The sequence below is a fragment of the Ylistrum balloti genome, unplaced genomic scaffold, assembly GCF_031769215.1.
Source record: "Ylistrum balloti isolate Yb309-2 unplaced genomic scaffold, AGI_CSIRO_Ybal_v1 Utg370372, whole genome shotgun sequence".
Classification (NCBI taxonomy): Eukaryota; Metazoa; Mollusca; class Bivalvia; order Pectinida; family Pectinidae; genus Ylistrum; species Ylistrum balloti.
In genome coordinates, this window is record NW_026782261.1 from 301,064 (window position 1) to 328,143 (window position 27,080).

Genomic DNA, 27,080 nt, shown 5'->3' on the forward strand with positions numbered 1-27,080 from the left:
TCACTCAAACAGGACAGTTAACATACTGACAGTTAACTTAAACAGGACATTTAACATACTGACAGTTAACTTAAACAGGACAGTTAACATATTCACTGTCAACTACAACAGGACAGTTAACATACTGAAAGTTAACAACAACAGGCCAGTTAACATACTGATAGGTCACAACAAAAAGGACAGTTAACATACTGATAGTTAACAACAACAGGACAGTTAACATACTGATAGTTTACAACAACAGGACAGTTAACATACTGATAGTTTACAACAACAGGACAGTTAACATACTGAAAGTTACAACAACAGGACAGTTAACATACTGATAGTTAACAACAACAGGACAGTTAACATACTGATAGTTAATTACAACAGGACAGTTAACATACTGATATTTTACTACAACAGGAGAGTTAACATACTGATAGTTTACTACAACAGGACAGTTAACATACTAATAGTTCACAACAACAGAACAGTTAACATACTAATAGTTCACAACAAAAGGACAGTTAACATACCGATAGTATACAACAATAGGACAGTTAACATATTGATAGTTTACAACAACAGGACAGTTAACATACTGAAAGTTAACAACAACAGGACAGTTAACATACTGATAGTTTACAACAACAGGACAGTTAACATACTGATAGTTTACAACAACAGGACAGTTAACATACTGAAAGTTAACAACAACAGGCCAGTTAACATACTGATAGTTTACAACAACAGGAGACTTAACATACTGATAATTAACTACAACAGGACAGTTAACATACTGAGAGTTTACAACAACAGGACAGTTAACATACTGATAGTTAACAACAACAGGACAGTTAACATGCTGACAGTTTACAACAACAGGACAGTTAACATACTGATAGTTTACAACAACAGGACAGTTAACATACTGAAAGTTAACTACAACAGGACAGTTAACATACTGATAGTTCATAAGAACAGGACAGTTAACATACTGATAGTTCACAGTTAACTACAACAGGACAGTTAACATAATGATAGTTTACAACAACAGGACAGTTAACATACTGACAGTTAACTACAACAGGACAGTTAACATACTGACAGTTAACTAAACCAGGACAGTTAACATACTGATAGTTCACTCAAACAGGACAGTTAACATACTGATAGTATACAACAACAGGACAGTTAACATATTGATAGTTTACAACAACAGGACAGTTAACATACTGAAAGTTAACTACAACAGGACAGTTAACATACTGATAGTTAACAACAACAGGACAGTTAACATATTCACTGTTAACTACAACAGGACAATTAACATACTGATAGGTCACAACAAAAAGGACAGTTAACATACTGATAGTATACAACAACAGGACAGTTAACATACTGATAGTTTACAACAACAGGACAGTTAACATACTGACAGTTAACAACAACAGGACAGTTAACATACTGACAGTTAACTAAACCAGGACAGTTAACATACTGACAGTTAACTAAACCAAGACAGTTAACATACTGACAATTCACTCAAACAGGACAGTTAACATACTGATAGTTAACAACAACAGGACAGTTAACATACTGATAGACAGTTTTCCAACAACAGGACAGTTAACATAATGACAGTTTACAACAAGAGGAAAGTTAACATACTGACAGTTAACTACAACAGGACAGTTAACATAATGATAGTTTACAACAACAGGACAGTTAACATACTGAAAGTTAACTACAACAGGACAGTTAACATACTGATAGTTAACTTAAACAGGACAGTTAACATATTCACTGTTAACTACAACAGGACAGTTAACATACTGATAGTTAACTACAACAGGACAGTTAACATACTGACAGTTAACTACAACAGGACAGTTAACATACTGACAGTTAACAACAACAGGACAGTTAACATACTGATAGTTTACCACAAAAGGACAGTTAACATACTGATAGTATAAAACAACGGGACAGTTAATATACTGATAGTATACAACAACAGGACAGTTAACATACTGACAGTTAACTACAACAGGACAGTTAACATAATGATAGTTTACAACAACAGGACAGTTAACATATTGTTTGATTACATCAAACAGGACAGTTAACATACTGACAGTTTACCACAACAGGACAGATAACTTATTGATAGTTTTCAACGACAGGACAGTTAACATACTGATAGTTTACAACAACAGGACAGTTAACATACTGAAAGTTAACTACAACAGGACAGTTAACATACTGATAGTTAACAACAACAGGACAGTTAACATACTGATAGTTTACAACAACAGGACAGTTAACATACTGATAGTTTACAACAACAGGACAGTTAACATACTGAAAGTTAACTACAACAGGACAGTTAACATACTGATAGTTAACAACAACAGGACAGTTAACATACTGATAGTTAACTACAACAGGACAGTTAACATACTGAGAGTATACAGCAACAGGACAGTGAACATAGTGATAGAAATTAACAGGACAACAAGGCCAGTTAACATACTGATAGTATACAGCAACAGGACAGTTAACAAACTGACAGTTTACAACAACAGGACAGTTAACATACGAATAGTTTACAACAACAGGACAGTTCACATACTGACAGTTTACAACAACAGGACAGTTAACATACTGACAGTTTACAACAAGAGGACAGTTAACATACTGATAGTTAACAACAACGGGACAGTTAACATACTGATAGTTTACAACAACAGGACAGTTAACATACTGATAGTTAACAATAACAGGACAGTTAACATACTGATAGTTAACAACAACAGGACAGTTAACATACTGATAGTATACAACAATAGGACAATTAACATATTGATAGTTTACAACAACAGCACAGTTAACATACTGAAAGTTAACAACAACAGGCCAGTTAACATACTGATAGTTCACAACAACAGGACAGTTAACATACTGATAGTTCACAACAAAAGGACAGTTAACATACTGATAGATAACAACAACAGGACAGTTAACATACTGATAGTTAATTACAACACGACAGTTAACATACTACAACAGGACAGTTAACATACTGAAAGTTAACTACAACAGGACAGTTAACATACTGATAGTTTACAAGAACAGGACAGTTAACATACTGATAGTATAAAACAACGGGACAGTTAATATACTGATAGTATACAACAACAGGACAGTTAACATACTGACAGTTTACAACAACAGGACAGTTAACATACTGATAGTTTACAACAACAGGACAGTTAACATACTGTTTGATTACATCAAACAGGACAGTTAACATACTGACAGTTTACAACAACAGGACAGTTAACATACTGACAGTTCACTCAAACAGGACAGTTAACATACTGACAGTTAACTTAAACAGGACAGTTAACATACTGACAGTTAACAACAACAGGACAGTTAACATACTGATAGTTTACCACAAAAGGACAGTTAACATACTCCAACAACAGGATAGTTTTACAACAACAGGACAGTTAACATAATGACAGTTTACAACAACAGGACAGTTAACATACTGACAGTTAATTAAACCAGGACAGTTAACATACTGACAGTTCACTCAAACAGGACAGTTAACATACTGACAGTTAACTAAAACAGGACAGTTAACATACTGACAGTTAACTTAAACAGGACAGTTAACATACTGATAGTTTAAACAACAGTACAATTAACATACTGATAGTTTACAACAACAGGACAGTTAACATGCTGACAGTTTAAACAACAGTACAATTAACATACTGATAGTTTACAACAACAGGACAGTTAACATACTGATAGTTTACAACAACAGGACAGTTAACATACTGATAGTTAAATACAACAGGACGGTTAACATACTGATAGTTAACAACAACAGGACAGTTAACATACTGATAGTTTACCACAACAGGACAGTTAACATACTGATAGTTCACAACAACAGGACAGTTAACATACTGATAGTTTACCACAACAGGACAGTTAACATACTGATAGGTCACAACAAAAAGGACAGTTAACATACTGATAGTTAACAACAACAGGACAGTTAACATACTGATATTAATTACAACAGGACAGTTAACATGCTGACAGTATACAACAACAGGACAGTTAACATATTGATAGTTTACAACAACAGGACAGTTAACATACTGACAGTTTACCACAACAGGACAGATAACTTATTGATAGTTTTCAACGACAGGACAGTTAATATACTGACGGTTTACAACAACAGGACAGTTAACATACTGATAGTTTACCAGAACAGGACAATTCACAAACTGACAGTTTACAACAATAGGACAGTTAACATACTAATAGTTTACAACAACAGGACAATTCACATACTGACAGTTAACAACAAGAGGACAGTTAACATACCAGTTTAACTACAACAGGACAGTTGACATACTGATAGTTAACAACAACAGGACACTTAACATACTGACAGTTTTCAACAACAGGACAGTTGACATACTGATAGTTTACAACAACAGGACAGTTAACATACTGACAGTTTTCAACAACAGGACAGTTAACATACTGATAGTTTATTACAACAGGACAGTTAACATACTGACAGTTCACTACAACAACAGGACATTTAACATACTGATAGTTTACCACAAAAGGACAGTTAATATACTGATAGTTTACCACAAAAGGACAGTTAACATACTGATAGTTTACCACAACAGGACAGTTAACACAATAAAAGTTAACTAAAACAGGACATTTCAAATACTGACAGTAAATTACAACAGGACAGTTAACATACTGATATTTTACCACAAAAGGACAGGTATCATACTGATAGTTTACCACAACAGGACAGTTAACATACTGATAGTTTACAACAACAGGACAGTTAACATACTGATAGTTTACCACAACAGGACAGTTAACATACTGATAGTTTACTACAACAGGACAGTTAACATACTGATAGTTAACTACAACAGGACAGTTAACATACTGATAGTTAACTACAACAGGACAGTTAACATACTGAGAGTTTACAACAACAGGACAGTTAACATACTGATAGTTTACAACAACAGGACAGTTAACATACTGATAGTATACAACAATAGGACAGTTAATATATTGATAGTTTACAACAACAGGATAGTTAACATACAAGAGGACAGTTAACATACTGATAGTTCACCACAACAGGACAATTTACATACTGACAGTTTACAACAACAGGACAGTTAACATATTGATAGTTTACAACAATAGGACGGTTAACATACTAATAGTTTACAACAACAGGACAGTTAACATACTGATAGTTCACAACAAAAGGACAGTTAACATACCGATAGTATACAACAACATGACAGTTAACATACTGATAGTTAATTACAACAGGACAGTTAACATGCTGACAGCATACAACAACAGGACAGTTAACATACTGATAGTTTACAACAACAGGACAGTTAACATACTGATAGTTTACCACAACAGGACAGTTAACATACTGATAGTTTACCACATCAGGACGGTTAACAAACTGATAGATAACAACAACAGGACAGTTAACATACTGATAGTTAATTACAACAGGACAGTTAACATACTGACAGTTTACAACAACAGGACAGTTAACATACTGATAGTTTACCAGAACAGGACAATTCACAAACTGACAGTTTACAATAATAGGACAATGAACATACTAATAGTTTCCAACAACAGGACAGTTAACATAATGACAGTTTACAACAAGAGGAAAGTTAACATACTGACAGTTAACTACAACAGGACAGTTAACATACTGACAGTTAATTTTATTACAACAGGACTGAAAAAGCGAAAAACAAATTATAAACAACAGGACAGTTAACATACATTAAAACAACAGGACAGTTAACATACTTAAAGTTAACTGCAACAGGAGAGTTAACATACTGATAGTTGACTACAACAGGACAGTTAACATATTCACTGTTTACTACAACAGGACAGTTAACATACTGAAAGTTTACCACAACAGGAAAGTTAACATACTGAGAGTTCACAACAAAATGACAGTTAACAATTGTAGTTGATAACAACAGGACAGTTAACATACTGACACATCAGAAAACAGGACAGTTAACGTATTTTTATATAATATTATCATCTGTTTCAAAAGTCCATTTTTTTCCAACTTTATATCAATTTCTTTTCTATTTTCGACGTGTTCCAGTCAACATGAAGTGGAACACTTGTAGTCAGTTCACGACTTCATTTCAGCCGTAACCCCCTGCATGAGTCAAGACTGTTAAACTTCGCAAAGTTTGTAACAGTACATGATAGCTGAGTAAATAACAAAACATATAAAAAATTTCTGGATAAACATTTTATTTTGAATACCTTGTTGAGCCAATCAGATGCCAGTCCTGTCATCACAATGTCGGAGATAAGTATAAACGCTAACAATAGCCACACCACCTGAAATAAGGAAAGATAAGTATATCATCATCATAAAAGTGTACAATCAAAATTACCAACATCACAATACAAACAGAAATTAAATCAAACTAGGGCAAATAAGGAACATATGGAATATTTACACTGGAGAATCCTGAAAATGTACAAGGAGAATATGACCAAGTGTACCTGAAGAATAAGCATCTTCTGATTCATCGACGGTAACCGCCATGTAAACCTTGGTCAATCAAAGTAAGTAATGTCACGTTCTCAAATGAGAACAAGGTATAGAACATCATAACACACGTGGTATGACGTGTTGTAGAGTACTTGGATTCGGCATGCTGGGTTGTTGAGTGCTTAGGTTTGGTATGATGATTTGTAGAGTTCCTGAATTTGGCATGATGTGTTGTGGAGTAGTGAAGTTTGGCATGATGTGTTGTGGAGTAGTGAAGTTTGGCATGATGTGATGTGGAGTAGTGAAGTTTGGCATGATGTGTTGTGGAGTAGTTAAGTTTGGCATGATGTGATGTGGAGTAGTGAAGTTTGGCATGATGTGTTGTGGAGTAGTGAAGTTTGGCATGATGTGTTGTGGAGTAGTGAAGTTTGGCATGATGTGATGTGGAGTAGTGAAGTTTGGCATGATGTGATGTGGAGTAGTGAAGTTTGGCATGATGTGATGTGGAGTAGTGAAGTTTGGTATGGTGTGGTTGGGTATGACGTGTTGTACGGTAATGAGGTTATGTACGACGTGCTGTAGAGTACTTCAATTTGGCATGGTGTGTTTTAGAGTACATGAATTTGTTATGACGTGTTGTAATATACTTGAATTTGGCATGGGATGTTATAGAGAACTTGAATTTTCCGTGGTGTGTTATAGAGTACTGAAGTTCGGTATGGTGTTTGGTAGAGTAGTTGAATTTGGCATGGTGTATTGTAGAATACTTGAATTTGACATGGTGTGTGGTAGAGTGCTTAGGTCTGGTATGACGTGTTGTAGAGTACTTGAATTAGGCATGAAGTGTTGTAATGTACTTGGGTTGGTTATGACGTGTTGTGGAGTACTAAAGTTTTTCATAGTGTTTTGTAGAGCATTTAGGTTAGGTTTGGTATGATGTGTTGTAGAGTGCTTGGGATTGGCATGGTATATTGTAGAATACTTTAATTTTTCATGGTGTGTTGTAGAGTGCTTAGGTTTGGTATGACGTGTTGTAGACTTCTTAAATTTGGCATCGTGTGTTGTAGAGTATTTGGGCTTGGTTTGGTGTTTTGTAATGTATTTGGGTTTGGTATGACGTGTTGTAGAGTACTTGAATTCGGCATGGTGAGTTGTAGAGTACAGAAGTTTGGTACGACGTGTTGAAGAGTACTTGCATTTTGCATGGTGTGTTTTAGTGTACTGAAGTTCTGTATGACAAATTGTAGAGTACATGAATTCGGGATGAGGTGTGTTGTAGAATGCTTACGTTTGGTATAATGATTTGTAGAGTTCCTGAATTTGGCATGATGTGTTGTAGATTACTGAAGTTTGGCATGATGTGTTGCTAAGTGCTTAGGTTGGGTATGGCGTGTTGTACGGTACTGAGGTTCCGTCCGACGTGCTGTAGAGTACTTCAATTTAGCATGGTATGTTGTAGAGAACTTGAATTTTCCATGGTGTGTTATATAGTACTGAAGCTCGGTATGATATTTGGTAGAATACTTGAATTTGACATGGTGTGTGGTTGAGTGCTTAGGTCTGGTATGACGTGTTGTAGAGTACTTGAATTAGGCATGAGGTGCTGTAATGTACTTGGGTTGGTTATGACGTGTTGTGGAGTACTAAAATTTGGCATAGTTTTTTGTAGAGCATTTGGGTTTGGTATGATGTGTTGTAGAGTGCTTGGGTTTGGCATGGTGTATTGTAAAATACTTGAATTTTTCATGGTGTGTTGTTCAGTACTTAGGTTTGATATGACGTGTTGTAGAGTACAGAAGTTTGGTACGACGTGTTAACGAGTACTTGCATTTTGCATGGTGTGTTGTAGTGTACTGAAGTTCTATATGACAAATTGTAGAGTACTTGAATTCGAGATGAGGTGTGTTGTAGAATGCTTACGTTTGGTATAATGATTTGTAGAGTTCCTGAATTTGACATGATGTGTTGTAGAGTTCCTGAATTTGGCATGATGTGTTGTAGATTACTGAAGTTTGGCATGATGTGATGTGAAGTAGTGAAGTTTGGCAATGTGTGTTACTGAGTGCTTAGGTTCGGTACTACGTGTTGTGGAGTTCTTAAATTTAGCATGGTGTGTTGTAGAGTACTGAGGTTTGGAATGACGTGTTGTGGGGTATTGAAGTTTGGCATGGTGTGTTGTACAGTGCTTGGGTTTGGTATGATGTGTTGTAGAGTACTTGAATTTTTGATTGTGTGTTGTAGAGTACTGAGGTTTGGTATGACATGTTGTAGAGTTCTTGAATTTGGCATAGTGTTTTGTAGAGCATTTGGGTTTGGTATGACGTGTAGCAGAGTTCTTCAATTTGGCATAGTGTTTTGTAGAGCATTTGGGTTTGGTATGATGTGTTGCAGAGATCTTCAATTTGGCATAGTGTTTTGTAGAGCATTTGGATTTGGTATGATGTGTTGTAGAGTACTTGAATTTGGCATGGTGTGTTGTAGAGTACGGAGGTTCGATAGGACGTTTTGTAGAGGACTTGGATTTGGCACGATGTGTTGTGGATTAGTGAAGTTTGGCATGGTGTGGTTGGGTATGTCGTGTTGTACGGTACTGAGGTTCTGTACGGCGTATTGTAGAGTACTTCAATTTGGCATGGTGTGTTTTAGAGTACATGGATTTGATATGACGTGTTGTAGAATACTTGAATTTGCCATGGTATGTTGTAGAGAACTTGAATTTTCCATGGTGTGTTATAGAGTACTGGAGTTCGGTATGGTGTTTGGTAGAGTACTTGAATTTGGCATGGTGTATTGTTGAGTGCTTAGGTTTTATATGGCGTGTTGTAGCGTACAGAGGTTCGGTTTGGCGTGTTGTAGAGTACTTGAATTTGGCATGCTGGGTTGTAGAGTACCGAAGTTCGGTACGACGTGTTGTAGAGTTCTTGAATTTAGCTTGGTGAGTTGTAGAGTACTTAGGTTTGGAATGACGTGTTGTGGGGTACTGAAGTTTGGCATGGTGTGTTGTACAGCGCTTGGGTTTGGTATGATGTGTTGTAGAGTACTTGGATTTTTGATTGTGTGTTGTAGAGTACTGAGGTTTGGTATGACGTGTTGTAGAGTTCTTGAATTTGGGATAGTGTTTTGGTAGAGCATTTGGGTTTGGTATGAGGTGTTGCAGAGTGCTTGAATTCGGCATGGTTTGTGAAAGATTGCATGGGTTTGGTATGACGTGATGTAGTGTACTTGTATTTGGTATTGTGTGTTGTAAAGTACTGACGTTTGGCATGAGGTGTGGTAGAGTTTAAGGTCTTAAGAAACAAATAAATACAGTGATGTCTTTTAAAAGGTTGATAAGATAAATAACATTGGATGAATAATACGAAGTACTTTCAGACATAGTGATAATATTGTATATGGCACTATGGATCACTGAACATTATCACAAGTTTGGAGTTAAATGCAGTGTTGCCAAACAATACATTATACTACATTATATAGTTCTTTCATCCTTTTATATAGCACTGTATAACAAAATACTTACATATTTAGAAAAAGACTTGTTCTTATTTAAGATGACGACGATAACAGATAGGATATGGAGGATGACGTAAACCAGTTCTAGAACTAAAAGAGTGATTAAGACACCAATGAAGTAATCGTCATCGTATTCTTGCCCGAGTTCTTTGCGGAAGGTACCTTGTAGATATCCAGGAGAGATAAGTTGTAGGAAAACAGCTATCCACATAGCAATGTCCCAGATCTTAAACAACATGAAATAACTCAATTATCTACAACGCACTCTATATTGGATTATCTTCAAGACTTTAAACGACAGTGTGCAACAGAATTATTTACAATGTACTCTGAATTTGAATTTCACCCAGACTGTAAGTGACAGTAAACAACAAAATTATCTACAATGTACTCTATATTGGATTACCTCTCAGACTGTAAACGACAGTAAACAACAAAATTATCTACAATGTACTCTATATTGGATTACCTCTCAGACTGTAAACGACAGTAAACAACAAAATTATCTACAATGTACTCTATATTGGATTACCTCTCAGACTGTAAACGACAATAAACAACAAAATTATCTACAATGTACTCTATATTGGATTACCTCTCAGACTGTAAACGACAGTAAACAACAAAATTATCTACAATGTACTCTATATTGGATTACCTCTCAGACTGTAAACGACAGTAAACAACAAAATTATCTACAATGTACTCTATATTGGATTACCTCTCAGACTGTAAACGACAGTAAACAACAAAATTATCTACAATGTACTCTATATTGGATTACCTCTCAGACTGTAAACGACAGTAAACAACAAAATTATCTACAATGTACTCTATATTGGATTACCTCTCAGACTGTAAACGACAGTAAACAACAAAATTATCTACAATGTACTCTATATTGGATTACCTCTCAGACTGTAAACGACAATAAACAACAAAATTATCTACAATGTACTCTATATTGGATTACCTCTCAGACTGTAAACGACAGTAAACAACAAAATTATCTACAATGTACTCTATATTGGATTACCTCTCAGACTGTAAACGACAGTAAACAACAAAATTATCTACAATGTACTCTATATTGGATTACCTCTCAGACTGTAAACGACAGTAAACAACAAAATTATCTACAATGTACTCTATATTGGATTACCTCTCAGACTGTAAACGACAGTAAACAACAAAATTATCTACAATGTACTCTATATTGGATTACCTCTCAGACTGTAAACGACAGTAAACAACAAAATTATCTACAATGTACTCTATATTGGATTACCTCTCAGACTGTAAACGACAGTAAACAACAAAATTATCTACAATGTACTCTATATTGGATTACCTCTCAGACTGTAAACGACCAACAGATTCAGTAACTGTTTGGTAATGGGTTCCGACTATATCAATACATCAAGAATACATTTGACAACCCATTTACATTAACGCTGGCGTGTCGAGAAGCTAAATGTAATATCATATAAAGTAAATTCATGGCAGTTGAAATTTCAGATTGAAATTTCGTTTCTTTTTGCTTATTTATCAGTTGTAATGATTGGCAACTTTAATAGTGTTTCCAGTTAAAATCTATTCTAAGTCACAATAATAATAGGAGTGAATCTATATGATATTGTCACGAACTTATGATTATGTTGTGTGAAGAACGACTCGTCAAATAGGTACACGGACCGGTTTTAAACGTGATTTAGCTAAAATAGATCACCTACCTGGACAACGGCACGTAAACGAACACTACAATAAATATCAGCATTCACTCACGCATGAATGCTCGTATATCATTCACACCATCACATCATAAGTTCGTGACACACTTAAACTTTTATATACCATGTATATACATATCTAAATGGACGGAATTGTACATTCTTATTTTATTTACAATTACGATTACAACACATTACTTCGTTTGCGCACATGGACTTAATATCCCAGTCACGTGTAAATTGCATAACCGCTACCTCATGTCTCCCGAACATATTCACGTGTAAAATGTATAATTTCTATCTTACGCCTCCTTTACATCTTCACGTGTAAAATGTAAAATTTCTACTTACCCCTTCTTAACATATTCACTTGTAAAATGTATAATTTCGACCTCAAGCCTCTTTCATATATTCACGTGTAAAATGTATAATCTTTACCTCACCCCTCCATCCTATATTCACGTGTAAAATGTATAACCTTTACCTCACCCCTCCATCCTATATTCACGTGTAGCCTATATACAACATACATGCGAATAACTCTTGGAACTTTATTATAACAACATACCATAAGGAGACATGACAGAAAACAAAATCTCATGGCGGCGGAAGTCGTCTTCCCTGAATATGTTCTAAAATGTCTGAAAATTCAATAGAATTGTATTTGAAGATTTGTAGTCAATATCAATTTAAAAGGATAAAAAAAATACGTTTATATATGTTGTAAAGACTTACAGAAAAAAAATAATTAATTTCGACTTCATACAAGCACGTATGAAATAACAGATATGAGATATAAAGTATTGCGGTTATCTTGTGCACATGGAAAAATACAATGTCCTCATTCAAAACAGGTAACGTTAACCAGCATGGCCACTTACCTCCGAACGCGTCCCCAAAACCATGACAACAAGCCTTGAGGATCTCGTACTGAAAAACTGCTTTCTATCCGTTTATACAAACGGTCTTTGAGTGCAAACAAAATAATCTGAGAGGAAAAAGTCGTGAAAAAACATCAAACTGAGTTGGCAGTAGACTAGGAAGAAGATAACTAGCAATTGCTAACAATGAATGACATTAACATAATTGAAATAATTCCTCAAACTTCTATTTTATTATTTATGTAACTAGTCCTGTTACTGTAACGACTGGCTGTACACGAGTATGGTGAACTCTGGACTCAATCTTCATTTCATAATTATGTACCTGGCTGTTCCCAATCACTATCTAAGCCGATAATTATGTACCTGGCTGTTCCCAATCACTATATGAGCCGTTAATTATGTACCTGGCTGTCCCAATCACTATCTGAGCCGTTAAGTATGTACCTGGCTGTTCCCAATCACTATCTGAGCCAATAATTATGTACCTGGCTGTTCCCAATCACTATCTGAGCCGATAATTATGTACCTGGTTGTTCCCAGTCACCATCTGAGCCGATAATTATGTATCTGGCTGTTCCCAGTCACCATCTGAGCCGATAATTATGTACCTGGCTGTTCCCAATCACTATCTGAGCCGATAATTATGTACCTGGCTGTTCCCAATCACTATCTGAGCCGATACACAGCGAAATCATAAAAATGATCGAGTTTCTGGTAGACAACATCTCCGTCAAGTTTGGCGGTAAGATCCCCCCAGTCTATTGGTATACCTAAGGGAAATAAACAGTATCTCTCTGGTGGCTGACTTTTGTTTTCAAAAGAGGCTGGATTTACTGAAGAGCTTATCAAAACACTAAGACCTTGCAAAGTCGTTTAATTTCACTTTCAGACGAATTGATGGCGTCCTTTCTTTAAATAGCAATAAATTAATTCACCACGTCCATCGTATATACCTACAACAAAACTAATACGGATAGCTTTCCGCTAATCTGTATGACAAAAAATGATGATTTCAATTTCCTTATTGGCGAATTTTCCATGTCTGGATAGCAATATCTATGCATCCCCAACCTATATAGATAATATGTTGCTGTTGATTCGATATTCTAGAGCCTTTTCCCACCATCACGATTTTCGTACAGGAAGTCGTCTACTGACAGACAAACTCGTTACATATGAAAAGATGCAGGTTGATGGAAATCATGGGGAAATATTACGTCTAATTGGTTGATCGGTATTGATGACAAGTCCTATTTATGTTGTGGTATGAATCATTTAGCAATAAGTAGTTTATAGGCTAGAATAATGTTTATACTTGTTCATACTGTATATTTCTTGTGTGTTTAATCTCTGCTGTTTACATGTCGCGTTTGTTTCAATATTCAATACTTTGTACTCAATATCACGACTTTCGCGTAAAATGTTGTCAACAGACGATTGAACCCATCATACGGGCTTTCAAATGATACAGGTTGATGGAGATTATGGGGAAATATTTCTGTCCTCCTAATTATATCATTGGGAAATATTCTCTTTCCTTATGCGATATGAAATTTGCCGTGTGTGATGCCAGTAGTAGGAAATTGCCGATTCTGGGACATTTTCACATATCCAACCACAACAATGGTTGAAATTCGATTGTATGTTTAAACATGGTTACCCAGGGGGGAAAAAATCAAGAAAAATGAGTTAAAGTATATGAAAATATATGAAAAAAAATGACTTAAAGAAAATAATGTTATAATGTAACTAGCTCCTTATTGCTGACCCACAAATTGAACGACTCTTTCCACTTGACCAACGACTTTGTTTTCCCCTTCTTGACGACCTTTTCTATCCTGTACATCTCTTGGCTCGTCTTCTGCAACTCGGGTTCGTAGAAGGTGCCCCGGATTTCTTCTCCGTGGTCGTCGCTGATCTTGTACGTGACGGGCGACGTGCGTTGTACCGCCGTTATCGTGAATACTTCTTCCGTCCATTTCGGTTTATAGCCCTTCTCAAAGGTTTTCTTTTTCTTGCTTATCCGTACGGTGTCTCCAATAGAAAACTTTGGGTGAATTCTCCTAGGCTCATCATGGTCGGGGTATAGATTCATCCACACTCGGGATTCATTTTTCTTCTTGCTAGCTTCGATGGGTGTATGTTTTGTTGATGAATGTGTTGTATTATTGTACTGATCAACAAGTTCGTCGAGTACGTGGATATATACACTCGTGGAATTTGCGGAAAAGTATTTCCACATTTTTTCCTTCGTCGTTCTGATCCATCTCTCCACCACGCTCGATTTTTCCTCATTTTCGATGGAGTATAAATCGACCAAACTCTGCACTTCTTTATTGTAAAAACTCTTTGCCCTTATCCACCCACATCTTTTTCGGTTTCCTCGCCTTGAGTATCTTTTTCAGTGCAGCTGCGACCGATATCCCCGTTTTATCTTTTAATGGTACTAACCAACCATATTTGGAGAAAATGTCAATAACAGCAAGGAGATACTTAGTGCCACGATTAAGTTTTGAGAATGCCTGCATGTCTATTAAATCTGCGGCCCAAATTTCATCAATGCCATTAACACGTACCCTCCTCCTCTCAAACTTTTTTCTCACAGGTCTGTGTAATTCTTCGGCTAATGCTTTGAGCTCAACTTGTTGCTTTTTTTCCCTCCCACCCCCATTCCAAACCTCATCTTAGTGCCAATGATCTTGTCTACAATAGATCTATCCAGCCTCTCTCTAAATGTGGGGGTCACAATACCATCCAATTCATTTAACATATTCTTGTCGCATACCCCATTTCTTGTTTTAGTGTCCTTGTTTTTCAAGTAACACACATCATGATGGTATGCAGCATTATCAACCCTGTTTACAGGTTTACTCCATTCCTTTGGTGTTAGGTCTGGTTTCAGCCTTTTACCGAGCTTGGTCCCCGGTCCTGTAAAATTATGTCCTGGGAGATGCATTTCAAACGGTAAATTATTGATGGCTTTATTTAACATCGATCCGCCTCTGGTACCTCGTACAAATTGTGTTTTTGTAGTTCCACACACGACACATTTACCCCGTTTCATATTTCGCCCATTTTTAGAAACGGTGTTTTGTACGTCACTTGTTTCAGTAACTCTTTTCACGCAATACATATTTTTTATATAAGATTTTTTATCTATATTTAAAAGAAATGGAAGTCAAAGATCTGTCGTGGAACGAAATGGTGTCAAAACGGTTCAATCACCTGCTTCTGCCAAAAAGCATTAGGGGATTAATTATAGGCAAATCGGGGTGTGGTAAAACCACTCCTTTGCTCAATCTTTTACTAAGACCGGGTTGGCTTGACTATAACAAGCTAGCAGTATTTGGCAAGAGTCTATTCCAACCTGAATACCGCATCCTCAAGAAAGCTTTTGAAGGGAAATTACCAAAAGAAGCTATTATGCGCTTGCTTGACCTGCGTGATGAGGTAATGAGGTTAGATGTGTCACCCTCAGCACTTGTTGAGGAATGGTCTAAGGGGATGAAAGACAAGTCTGACATACAATGCAGCTTTTACGAATCTGCTGAAGACGTCCCAGACCCTCGTGATTTAAGTTCTGAAAACAAGAATTTAATGGTATTCGATGATTTGCTGCTAGAGAAACAGAATAAATGTGAGTCTTACTATATTCGTGGAAGACACAGCAATGTAGATTGTTTCTACCTTTCACAAAACTACTTCAAGTTACCACGTCAAACGATTAGAGAAAATGCAAATTGTATCTGCTTGTTCCCACAAGACCTTAAGAATATCAACCATATCTATAACGATCATGTAAGCCAAGACATGTCGAAAGATGAATTTAGAAAACTGTGTAAGGTAGCATGGGAAAAACCACATGGGTTCGTAGTTATCGACCTGACCAGTAACAGGCAGAATGGTAAGTACAGAAGTGGATTTGATATATTTTATATACCTGAGAAGCAACGGAGTTAAAAAATATATTATAAAAAATAAATATGTTATAAACAAAATGGAACCAATACTTGAGAACATAGCTGAAAATACAGAGCCAAAAAGCTCACTTCAGATTGTTGTGAATAGCAACAAGACACGTTTTAAAACTAGGTTCAATACACCGATTCAACTTGATAAGAATAGAAACTATGAAATGGAGCTCGTAAACCTCGAGACGTACTACTCTTTTCCTAATATTGATGCGACGAATAATTATTTTAGATACTCACCCGATGGTTGAACGACATGGTTCGAAATTTTTGTACCAGAAGGTAGCTACGACATCAGTGACATTAATGACATAATTCAACAAGTGATGAGGCGGAGTGGGCACTATGATAGTGTTAATGAGGATTATTACGTTACAATTTCTGCCAATACAAACACACCAAGGTCTGTCCTTATTTTAGATAATAATTACCAAGTAGATTTTAGACAACCCAACTCCATTTCCAGCGTGTTAGGATTTAACAACGACATTTACACACCAGGGCTTCAGGAGTCTGAAAATGTAGTTAACATTCTTAGTATTAACAACTTGCTTGTCAATATTGATATAATCTCAGGAAGCTACGTTAATGGAGCTTCCCAAAATACGATATATTCATTCTTTCCAAATGACTCCCCCGGACATAAAATAGTGGAAACACCAGTAAATTTGGTGTATCTTCCTGTAACATTAGACACAATATACAGTCTTGAAACATCACTCACTGATCAAAATGGCAGGCTGCTTAATTTAAGAGGGGAAAATTTATCGATGAGGTTTCACATAAGACAAGTGTAATAAAAAAATAAATATTCTATATAAAAAAAATGAGTACTCACTACACAAATGTAAAAATGAATGTTTTAGAAGGGCAGAAACAAAAATTACGAGAGGTCCTTCAAAGCGGTTGTCCTGTCAGTGTCCGTTTTGGTCACGAAGATTTAAACGGTGAAGATGTCCTAGCACTTACAGACAGACAAGTGAAGTGATTAGCAAAGGCCAATGTGTGTGGCAAAGGAATAACCATCAAAATGAGTAAAGCACAACTCAAGCATAATGTGAAAGTTGAGGGCGGCTTCCTTGGGGTGCTTGCTGGTTTGGCAGCGCGTGCATTGCCTATGTTAGCAAAGACGGTACTTCCCGCATTAGGCGTTGGCGCTCTTTCTGGTTTGGTTAGTTCGGGAGTACAAAAGGTGATTGGGAACGGATTGTAACTCAAGAAAGGGGGTTGTGTTTGTCAAATAGAAACAGACGGGAAAGGACTTTATTTAGGACCTGCGACCGGTTCGGGTCTAGAATATGTTGGTGATGGTCTTTACCTAAAGAAAGAAGGGGGATTGTATGATGGGAGGGGCCTTCTCCTGGGACCTAACAGCCCATTTAGTAATATTCCAATCCTCGGCGCACTGTTATAAAAATATATTCGTGTTCATAAAAACATGCCAATTCACAAATTTGGTGTCAAACCGGAAAAATGGTATAACTTACGAAGGCAACCGAAGACGATTTATTGGACACCGGTAATGGATGTAAAACATCCTCCACAAAAGGTGCGACCGGCAACGTGGGAAATTTTCAACCAACATAAACTTACCATCGGACCGAAAGATAATAAAACAATTAGATTAAGGTTCGGATTAATGATGACTAGTGGTATGGTTTTAACGGCACTAAAGCAAAACCTTAAAATGAAGCAATGTAGTATACAAAATGAAGTCATTCTCGAAAGTATTGATGATGTGATGATAAACATCGTGAACAATTCGAACGAGGTTGTTGTAATTGAGGAAAACGAGCCATTATGTTTTATGCATTACATGATATAAAAAAAATTTCGCGTATATAAAAATATGGATTTCGACAAAATGAATAATGAGACGGGGCTTTATCCAAAGTTGCCGACAGCTCCCCCCGAAGACGTTTACAGAAAATTAATGAGATTCAAAGGACTTTCGAGGAAGAAAAAGAAAAGCGTGAGACTCTCAGCAAAAAGTATCACAGAGCCGTGAAGCTAGTAGATGATGTCGATGTTGGTCTTATCAGCGTCGCAATGGGCCTTGGTATCGGTGGTGTTGGCCTTCTATCTACGATAGTAGCAGCACCGATTGTGTCGTGAGCTACCGGAGCTCTGAGTATCGTTGGAAAATACGTGAACAGAAAGTGTGCGGCCAAAGCCGAAAAGCATGAAAAGATAAAGGTTTTGGCCGAAGCAAAACTTAACACGATATCTTCATACATCTCAAAGGCACTAGCTGATAATAAAATAAGTGATGAAGAGTTTCAACTTGTACTGGTAGAGTTGGTCAAATACCGCGAGATGAAGGAAGAAGTGAGAAGGGTATCCAAGAAGCACATGGACTACGAGCTACAACAATCTCTGATCGAACAGGGAAGACAGGAAACTCGCGAGTCCTTTCGTAAGTTGTTTGAGAAAAAGTGAGGTGAAAAGTGAGATAAAACGTGAGATAAAACGTGAGATAAAATGTGAGATAAAAAAATATTATCTTTAGAAAAAAAGAGATATGTCATTTCTAAAGATTACCGATCCTAGGAAAAGGGACTTAATCGTAAAAGAGTTCCTCGAGACAAGGAAAAATATCCAAAACAGACAGATAGAGAGACGGACTGGTGAACGAGAGTTACAAACAGATCTCGGTAAATTATTCAAACTTATAACGGACGTACAAAAAAGCACGGCAGAAGACATAAGGTCTAATATTAAACCCATCGAAGAAAACATGTCGGAATTGAAGGCAATCACATTTCCAGCGTTTCGATCTATAAAGGGGTTTCAACAACAAGAAGAGAAAGATACTGACACACAGTTTATCGGACCCATCGCGCAAGAATATTTAAGGAAGTTTGCTTCCAAATCCGAGACCGATAAAACGTACGGGTTGTACAATAAGAGTGACAGTTTTTATATAAAATAAAAAATCGGTCGTGTGTTCGATGAGGTGACAGAGCATGTAAGGAGAAATTATCCTCCCAGACATGAGTTTGAAATCAGAGAGGCAAGATCTGCTCTGAGGAGGTTTACGACTCAATATAATGTAGATGGTACTTCAGGATATGATCCCAGATCATTTCTCGACACTACTCGTCAAAATGTAATTAACCTCTTGAGAGGAATCCGTGGCACTAAGATAAATCTAATTTTTAGATGTAACATGGAAAAAGTAAGCATTGTCAGTGAAACGGGAACAATTGTAGAGCCCGCAGCATTTCACTCCAATGTTGAAATTAACCTCGGGGGAACAGATGTAGACGAGTTATATGATGCAATGGTAGATCGAGCCGTGGAAGCCATGGCGACGTTCCAGATGCAAGGCAGCAACTGGACGTTTAGATCAATCGTTGCTCTTGATGTTCATACAGTCGCTTATGAGCCGTTGAGGGGAAGCTCTTACATCCCACTTCCTAAACCGTTAGCGACAAAGAAAGCCATCATAAATATGAAAAATGACGATGATAAATACTTTTTATGGTGCATAACGAGAGCGTTATACCCAAAAGACCAAAAACCGGAAAGAATCGATAAACAGTTGATTGAAAAGAGTAAACTCCTGAACATGAAGAATATCAATTATCCAGTCACTTTGAAAGATATTGCAAAAGTGGAAAAGCAAAACCCAGATATCTTGGTCAATGTGTTTGGGTATGACGATAACGTTTATCCCCTGAGAATCGCTAAATTTAGCGATACAGAGCCGATTAATCTTTTGCTAATCACAGATGGTGAGAAGCATCACTATTGTTTAATAAAGAGCATGCGCCGTTTGTTGTCCAACCAAACCGGAAACCACCAGCACAAAAATTATTATTGTTGTTGTTTAAACCCATTTCACACCAAAAACGCGCTGGAAAAACACGTGGAATATTGTTAAGGTAGATATGCCGGAAGAGGGCTCGACCATATCATTCAAGTCGGTGCACAAGTCTATGAGAGTACTTTTCATAGTGTACGCCGACTTTGAGTCCTTCATCAAACCCATAGCTACCTGTGAACCTGGCTCAGAAAAGAGTAAACACACCCCATCAAGCTTTTGTTACTACATCAAATGCTTTGATGATACTGTCTACTCTAAAGATCCGGTTACCTACACCACAAAGACTGAAGACGAAGATGTATCCCAAATATTCGTAGAAATGTTGGAGAAAGACATCAAAGAAATTGCCAAAATTCCGGATAAACCAGTGATTTTCGGGAAAAAGGACAGAAAATATTTCAAAAGGCAACAAAGTGCTGGATCTGTCAAGGCGACTTCAGTAATGATGATAAGAAGGTTATAAATCACTGCCACTATACGGGAAAGTTTAGAGGTGCAGCTCACAATTTCTGCAACCTCAAATACAAGAAACCGAGTTTCGTCCCGGTGGTATTCCATAACCTTGGTGGTTACGGTAGCCATCTGTTCATCAAGAACCTCGGTAAAAGTGAGGGAGACATCAACTGTATTCCCAACAACGAGGAGAAGTACGTCAGCTTCACCAAGGAGGTTGTTGTCGGTTCTTATACTGGCAAGGACGGAAAAGAGAAGGATGTGAAGCACCAACTCAGATCCATCGACAGCTTCAAGTTCATGGCCTCTAGTCTCGAGAAACTGTCTGGTAATCTGGGTGGGGTTTGCTTCACTAACACTTCGAAATATTATAATGGAAAACAATTATACCTCCTGGTGCGGAAGGGTGTCTACCCATATGAATATATGGATTCACTCAAAAGACTATCAGAAACAGCACTTCCTGCAAAAGAAGCATTCTACTCCAGAATCAGTGGAGAGGGTATCAGTGATGATGATTATAGGCATGCACAAAAGGTGTGGAAAGAGTTTGAGATGATGTCGCTCGGAGACTACCACGAACTGTACAATCAGTCGGACGTGTTGCTCTTGGCCGATGTCTTTGAGAACTTTCGAGATGTGTGCATTAAGAACTTTGATCTTGATCCAGCATGTTATTATACCGCTCCTGGTCTAGCATGGGATGCTGCTTTGAAAATCACCGGAGTGCAATTGGAGTTGTTGTCGGATCCAGACATGTTGCTTATGGTTGAGAAAGGCATCCGAGGTGGCATTTCTATGATCACCAACAGGTATGGTAAAGCGAACAATCCATACATGGAAGCCAAGTACAACCCAAATGAGACAACAAAATATATTACATACCTGGACGCCAACAATCTCTACGGTTGGGCCATGAGTAAACCGCTTCCTACGCACGGATTCAAATGGATGACTGACAGTGAACTGGACTCCTGGAAAAAACCACAGCTGTATACTGGAGGTTGACCTTGAGTATCCAAAGGATCTGCACGATCACTACAATGACTATCCCCTTGCTCCAGAAAGTCTCAAAGTAGGAAAGGTTGACAAACTAATTCCAAACCTTAGAGACAAAACGAAATACGTGTTGCTTTATGAAAATTTAAAGCTATACGAAAACTTGGGGTTGAAGATTGCAAAGATCCACAGAGGCATCAAGTTTGCGGAAAGTGTGTGGTTGAAGCAATACATCGACCTGAATACAAACCTCAAAGCAAAGGCAAATAACGAGTTTGAAAAAGACTTCTTCAAGCTCATGAACAACTCTGTTTTCGGAAAGACCATGGAAAACATCAGGAACCGAGTGGATATCCGGCTAGTCAACAATGAAACAAAAGCAAAGAAGCTTGCAGCAAAGCCAAATTTCAAGCATTGCACCATCTTCGATGAGAACCTGGTTGCCGTGCACATGAAAAAGACGAAACTGAAGTTCAACAAGCCCGATTATCTAGGAATGTGCATCCTCGATCTGAGTAAGACGTTGATGTACGATTTCCACTACAACTACATCAAAGCCAAATTTGGAGAGAGAGCGACTCTGCTTTTTACCGATACTGATTCTTTGGCATACGAGGTGCAGACTGAAGACTTTTACACTGACATCTCTGGCGATGTGGCTGCCAAGTTTGACACGAGCAACTTCCCAAAGGATCACCCATCGGGCATTGAAGCCGGACACAACAAGAAAATGGTGGGTATGTTCAAGGACGAAGCAGGAGGTAAGATCATTGGAGAGTATGTGGGATTGAGAGCCAAATTATATTCTTACCGGATGTTTAGTGGAGTCGAGGAAAAGAAGTGTAAGAGGGTGAAGAAACCCGTTGCCAAAAAGAACATTTGGTTTGATGATTACAAGAAATGTTTGTTTACGGGTGAGGAACAGATGAATGTCATCAGGAGTCACCACCATGAAGTGTATACAGAGGAAGTGGACAAGGTTGCTCTTTCGGCAAACGACGACAAGCGAATCATCCTGGAGGACGGAATACACACGCTGGCCCACGGACACTGGAAATCGTTTTAGAATATAGCATGGTATATATAAAAATGAACATTTCAGTCGGAAAAGTCGTTTTACCAAATAAACCACTGAGTAATATTGAGGCCGCGGATGAATTAAAAATACCAAACTTTTGAGGAGTATTTCTGCATGACACACTTCCGAAGAAAGCAAAGAGAAATGAATGTGGGATTCTGAAATTAGATTCTAGTGACGGAGGAGGAACGCACTGGGTCGTCTGGTACAACCAAGGAAAAAGTAAATACTATTTCGATAGTTATGGCTTACAACCTCCGAATGAGTTAATATCCTATTTGAAGCGAGGGATCTTGTACAATACAGAACAGGTTCAACAAGCCGATCAGGTATTTTGCGGTCATTTGTTTTTATACGTTCTAAAAGAGATGAGTGTTGGGAAAGATCTTCAAGATATAATAAACGGATTGTATTGATTAAAAAAAATTATATTAAAAAAATGCCTGTTGATAAATTCGGACGGATGCCAGAGTACAGATCGGAACCCGGTGTGTCTCTGACGTACATCAATAAGAATTTTCTACGAAAAGCTGATGTGGCTGAATTAAAGAACGTCATCCAAGACTTAAGAGTCAAGTATTCTCAGCTATTAGATAATACACAAAAATTACTGCGAGAATTGGATAAAAAATACATAACTATTTGGGCCGAAGAAAAGGGCGGTCTTGTGAGAGGTAAATACGAATACTCGTTTGGTAATGGTGTAACAGGAAAAAAAGCTGGTTATACCGTGCTAGCACCAACTAAAGTTTTGAAAATGGGTATGTCGGTTACAACACCAGAATCCTCTCCTGAAGAGGCTGGTGTAGTCCTCGTGGTAAACGGTCGTAAAACTCGATGTAAAATTTTAAAGCCACAAGGAGAATTTAATCACGTTTCAGATGTGGAAGGAATCAGATTAAATGTAGGTGATGTGATCAACTTTGTATCTGAAATAACAACAACGAAAATTACCGGAGCTATTATTTCGCTTCTATTAGAAATTACTTTATAAAATATATTTTATATTAAAAAAAAATGCCTGTTGATAAATTCGGACGGATGCCAGAGTACAGATCGGAACCCGGTGTGTCTCTAGCTTACATAAATAAGAATTTTCTACGAAAGAATGGGGCTATCGTAACCGGTTCCATAAATATGACAGGAAATACGTTAACGAACGTGTCGGATCCCGTGAACGCGCAAGACGTCTCTACTAAGAATTATGTTGATGATATTGTTAACTCCACACCCGTAACCACCGTCGTAACAGTGGGTGCGCACAATCTGGATGATACGTATCATATTATTATGGTAGATACCACCGACGGAAACGTTGTGCTAAAATTTCTGCCAATGGCTGCTGTCGGTAAAGAATATATAGTGATTCACGAAAAATACGGTAATCAATGTTCAATGTGGGATCATGAAAATAGAAAAGTTAATCCGGAGTATAGTACTAATACATTTGTTGGGACTTTAGAATCTTTGAATATTTTTGCCGGAGAATCGAGAACATTTAAATGGAGTGGTGAACGTTGGGTGGTTACTTCAAAGTACATTCGTGAGATAGCTAGAGTTAGTAAGAGTGGAGACGCCATGACTGGATCTTTGCATATGGGAGGTAATGAAATAACTGGCCTATCCTTGGGTCAACCCTCGACTGATGGTCACGCCGCAACAAAAGATTATGTGGATGCTGTTTTAGTTGACTCGTGGAGAATTTATGGTCCATATACTTATTTGCACACTCAAGCAGAAACTATCACCCCATCAAATACGACAACTTATCAAACTTTACCTTTTATAACACTAACGATCCCAAATGTAAAGGTGGGGGATTATTTAGAAGTTTTCACCTACCTGGCTGTGGATTATAGGAGTTACTATTCTATTGGTGATTTGGTGATGGTAGACGTTGAGACGGGGGATGAGTTGTTTGAAAACGCGTCCCTGATAAGTCAGTTTGCGGCTGGTAGTAAAGGTACTAAGGTAAAAACAAAAACGGCCTACATGATGTACATATCACCTGTTCCTATTACTCGTGATGCAAATGCTGTATGCACAATTAAGGTGAAAGCAAAAACAATATCACCAAGAGTATATCAAGAAAACCGGTGTGGATTTTATGTGAAGCACATGAAAAAATTTACTGCCTAACACTGAGAAGACGAGCCAAGAGATGTACAGGATAGAAAAGGTCGTCAAGAAGGGGAAAACAAAGTCGTTGGTCAAGTGGAAAGGGTATCCAGAGTCGTTCAATTCATGGGTCAGCAATAAGGAGCTAGTTACATTATGACATTATTTTCTTTAAGTCATTTTAAAATAATGTTATGTTCTTGAAATTATTTTATATATTTTCGTTTTCTTTAACTCATTTTTCTTGAATTTTTTTCCCCCTTAGGTAACCATGTTTAACCATGTTTAAACATACAATCGAATTTCGACCATTGTTGTGGTTGGATATGTGAAAATGTCCCAGAATCGGCAATTTCCTACTACTGATGCCCCTTACTTTCCCCGTTGTTTCCTAGTTGTATACCATGTTCTCTTTTGGGAACGTGGCATTGCTTGCTTGGTCTTATTTTCTGAACTTTTGTTCACGAATCTCCGTGTAAATCTTTCTTTTATTCACATTTCCACGTTAGTTCACCGAATTTGAGTTTGAATCTATATTTTGTTGACACCTTGATGTATTTTTAAAGCTTTTAGATTATCATCAAGTTTATACGATGTTATTGTCGTAAGGAGAGGGCGTCTATATACATTTAACATTCTGAGCAGTATAAATCATATTAAAACCAAATTTCCTTTATATATATATTATAAAGCTCACAATTGCTTGTCTATATAAACACGTATTACAACATAACCTCACCTGAGCGGATATATTTATGCACAGGTATGCCAGGGTCAGTACATACACATCTCGATAGATGCTTCTGTCTGATAGCTGTAAAATATGAAGTATTCAAGTATAAGTCGCTATACCATTGAAATATGTACAATTCGATATAGATGAAGTAATACGAAAACCGTTACAATTTGATCATCTGACGGTTCATATAACCAATAGCTACCCAAATATTTTCGTGTCGATCCATCTGACGTCTCACATAAGTATGCTTACCCAGTTCTACTGACTGATAAATGATGAAACATGATACCGTTTCTTACTGTCTAATATTCTGACGTCTCACATAAACAATGCACTTACCCTTATACTCTCCAAGAGCTGTGAGTACATACCAATAAGAACGATGTCTACAATCAGATGCAAAGTCAATGGCAGTGTGCTCTAAATAAAACACCCAAAAAACCCAATTAATATCATCTGTACATTGTAACACTCGGGCCCCACTAGATTTTACTTTAGATATAACATCACGTGCCATATTTGACACGACATGTAGCGCCATATTTGACACGACATCTAGCGCCATATTTGACACGATATCAAGGGCCATATTAGACACGACATCAAGGGCCATATTTGACACGACATCTAGCGTCGTATAAGACGACATCACGCGTCATATAAGAAACGATATCAAGCGCCATATTAGACACGATACCAAGCGCCATATTTGATACGACATCACGTACTGTAGTAATCATATTACGCGTTCTATCAAACAATAACCATTGACAAAAATATTTCTAATCGTGAAAATGTATCAGGCTTACATATACATGTTTGTATGATGATGGTGGTTACTGACTTACACCGGATAACAAAACATAGTTACTCGACAATGACACAGCAACAATTCACATGGCAAATTCGAGAATGAATGATAGTCATTGTATTGTATGATGAAATATCTGATATCATTTTCAATTATAATAAGAACGTTTATATGATGTCATAACATACCAGGAGCAAACCGGTATTCCATTTACAGAGAGACGATACCACATTAAACACGCCAAAGATTATTGAGATTGGAATGACCACTAGTAGTGTAATGTTGGCTCCTTGTATCATCTCGCTTAGGTATAGAGTCCCTACATACATCTGG

At 37.3% G+C, this 27,080-nt stretch overlaps 1 protein-coding gene across 1 annotated transcript; it reads right to left on the minus strand.

Annotated features, from left to right (window-relative positions):
- LOC132554040 (uncharacterized) lies at positions 1 to 27,080 on the minus strand. Its single transcript, XM_060218336.1, has 8 exons — positions 26,936 to 27,080; positions 26,276 to 26,356; positions 25,937 to 26,011; positions 12,747 to 12,853; positions 12,434 to 12,506; positions 10,143 to 10,361; positions 6,388 to 6,465; positions 1 to 102 (listed from the first exon to the last, which is right to left on the minus strand). The coding sequence occupies exons 1-8, from the start codon at positions 27,074 to 27,076 to the stop codon at positions 1 to 3; spliced, it is 876 nt and encodes a 291-aa protein (XP_060074319.1). The 5' UTR covers positions 27,077 to 27,080.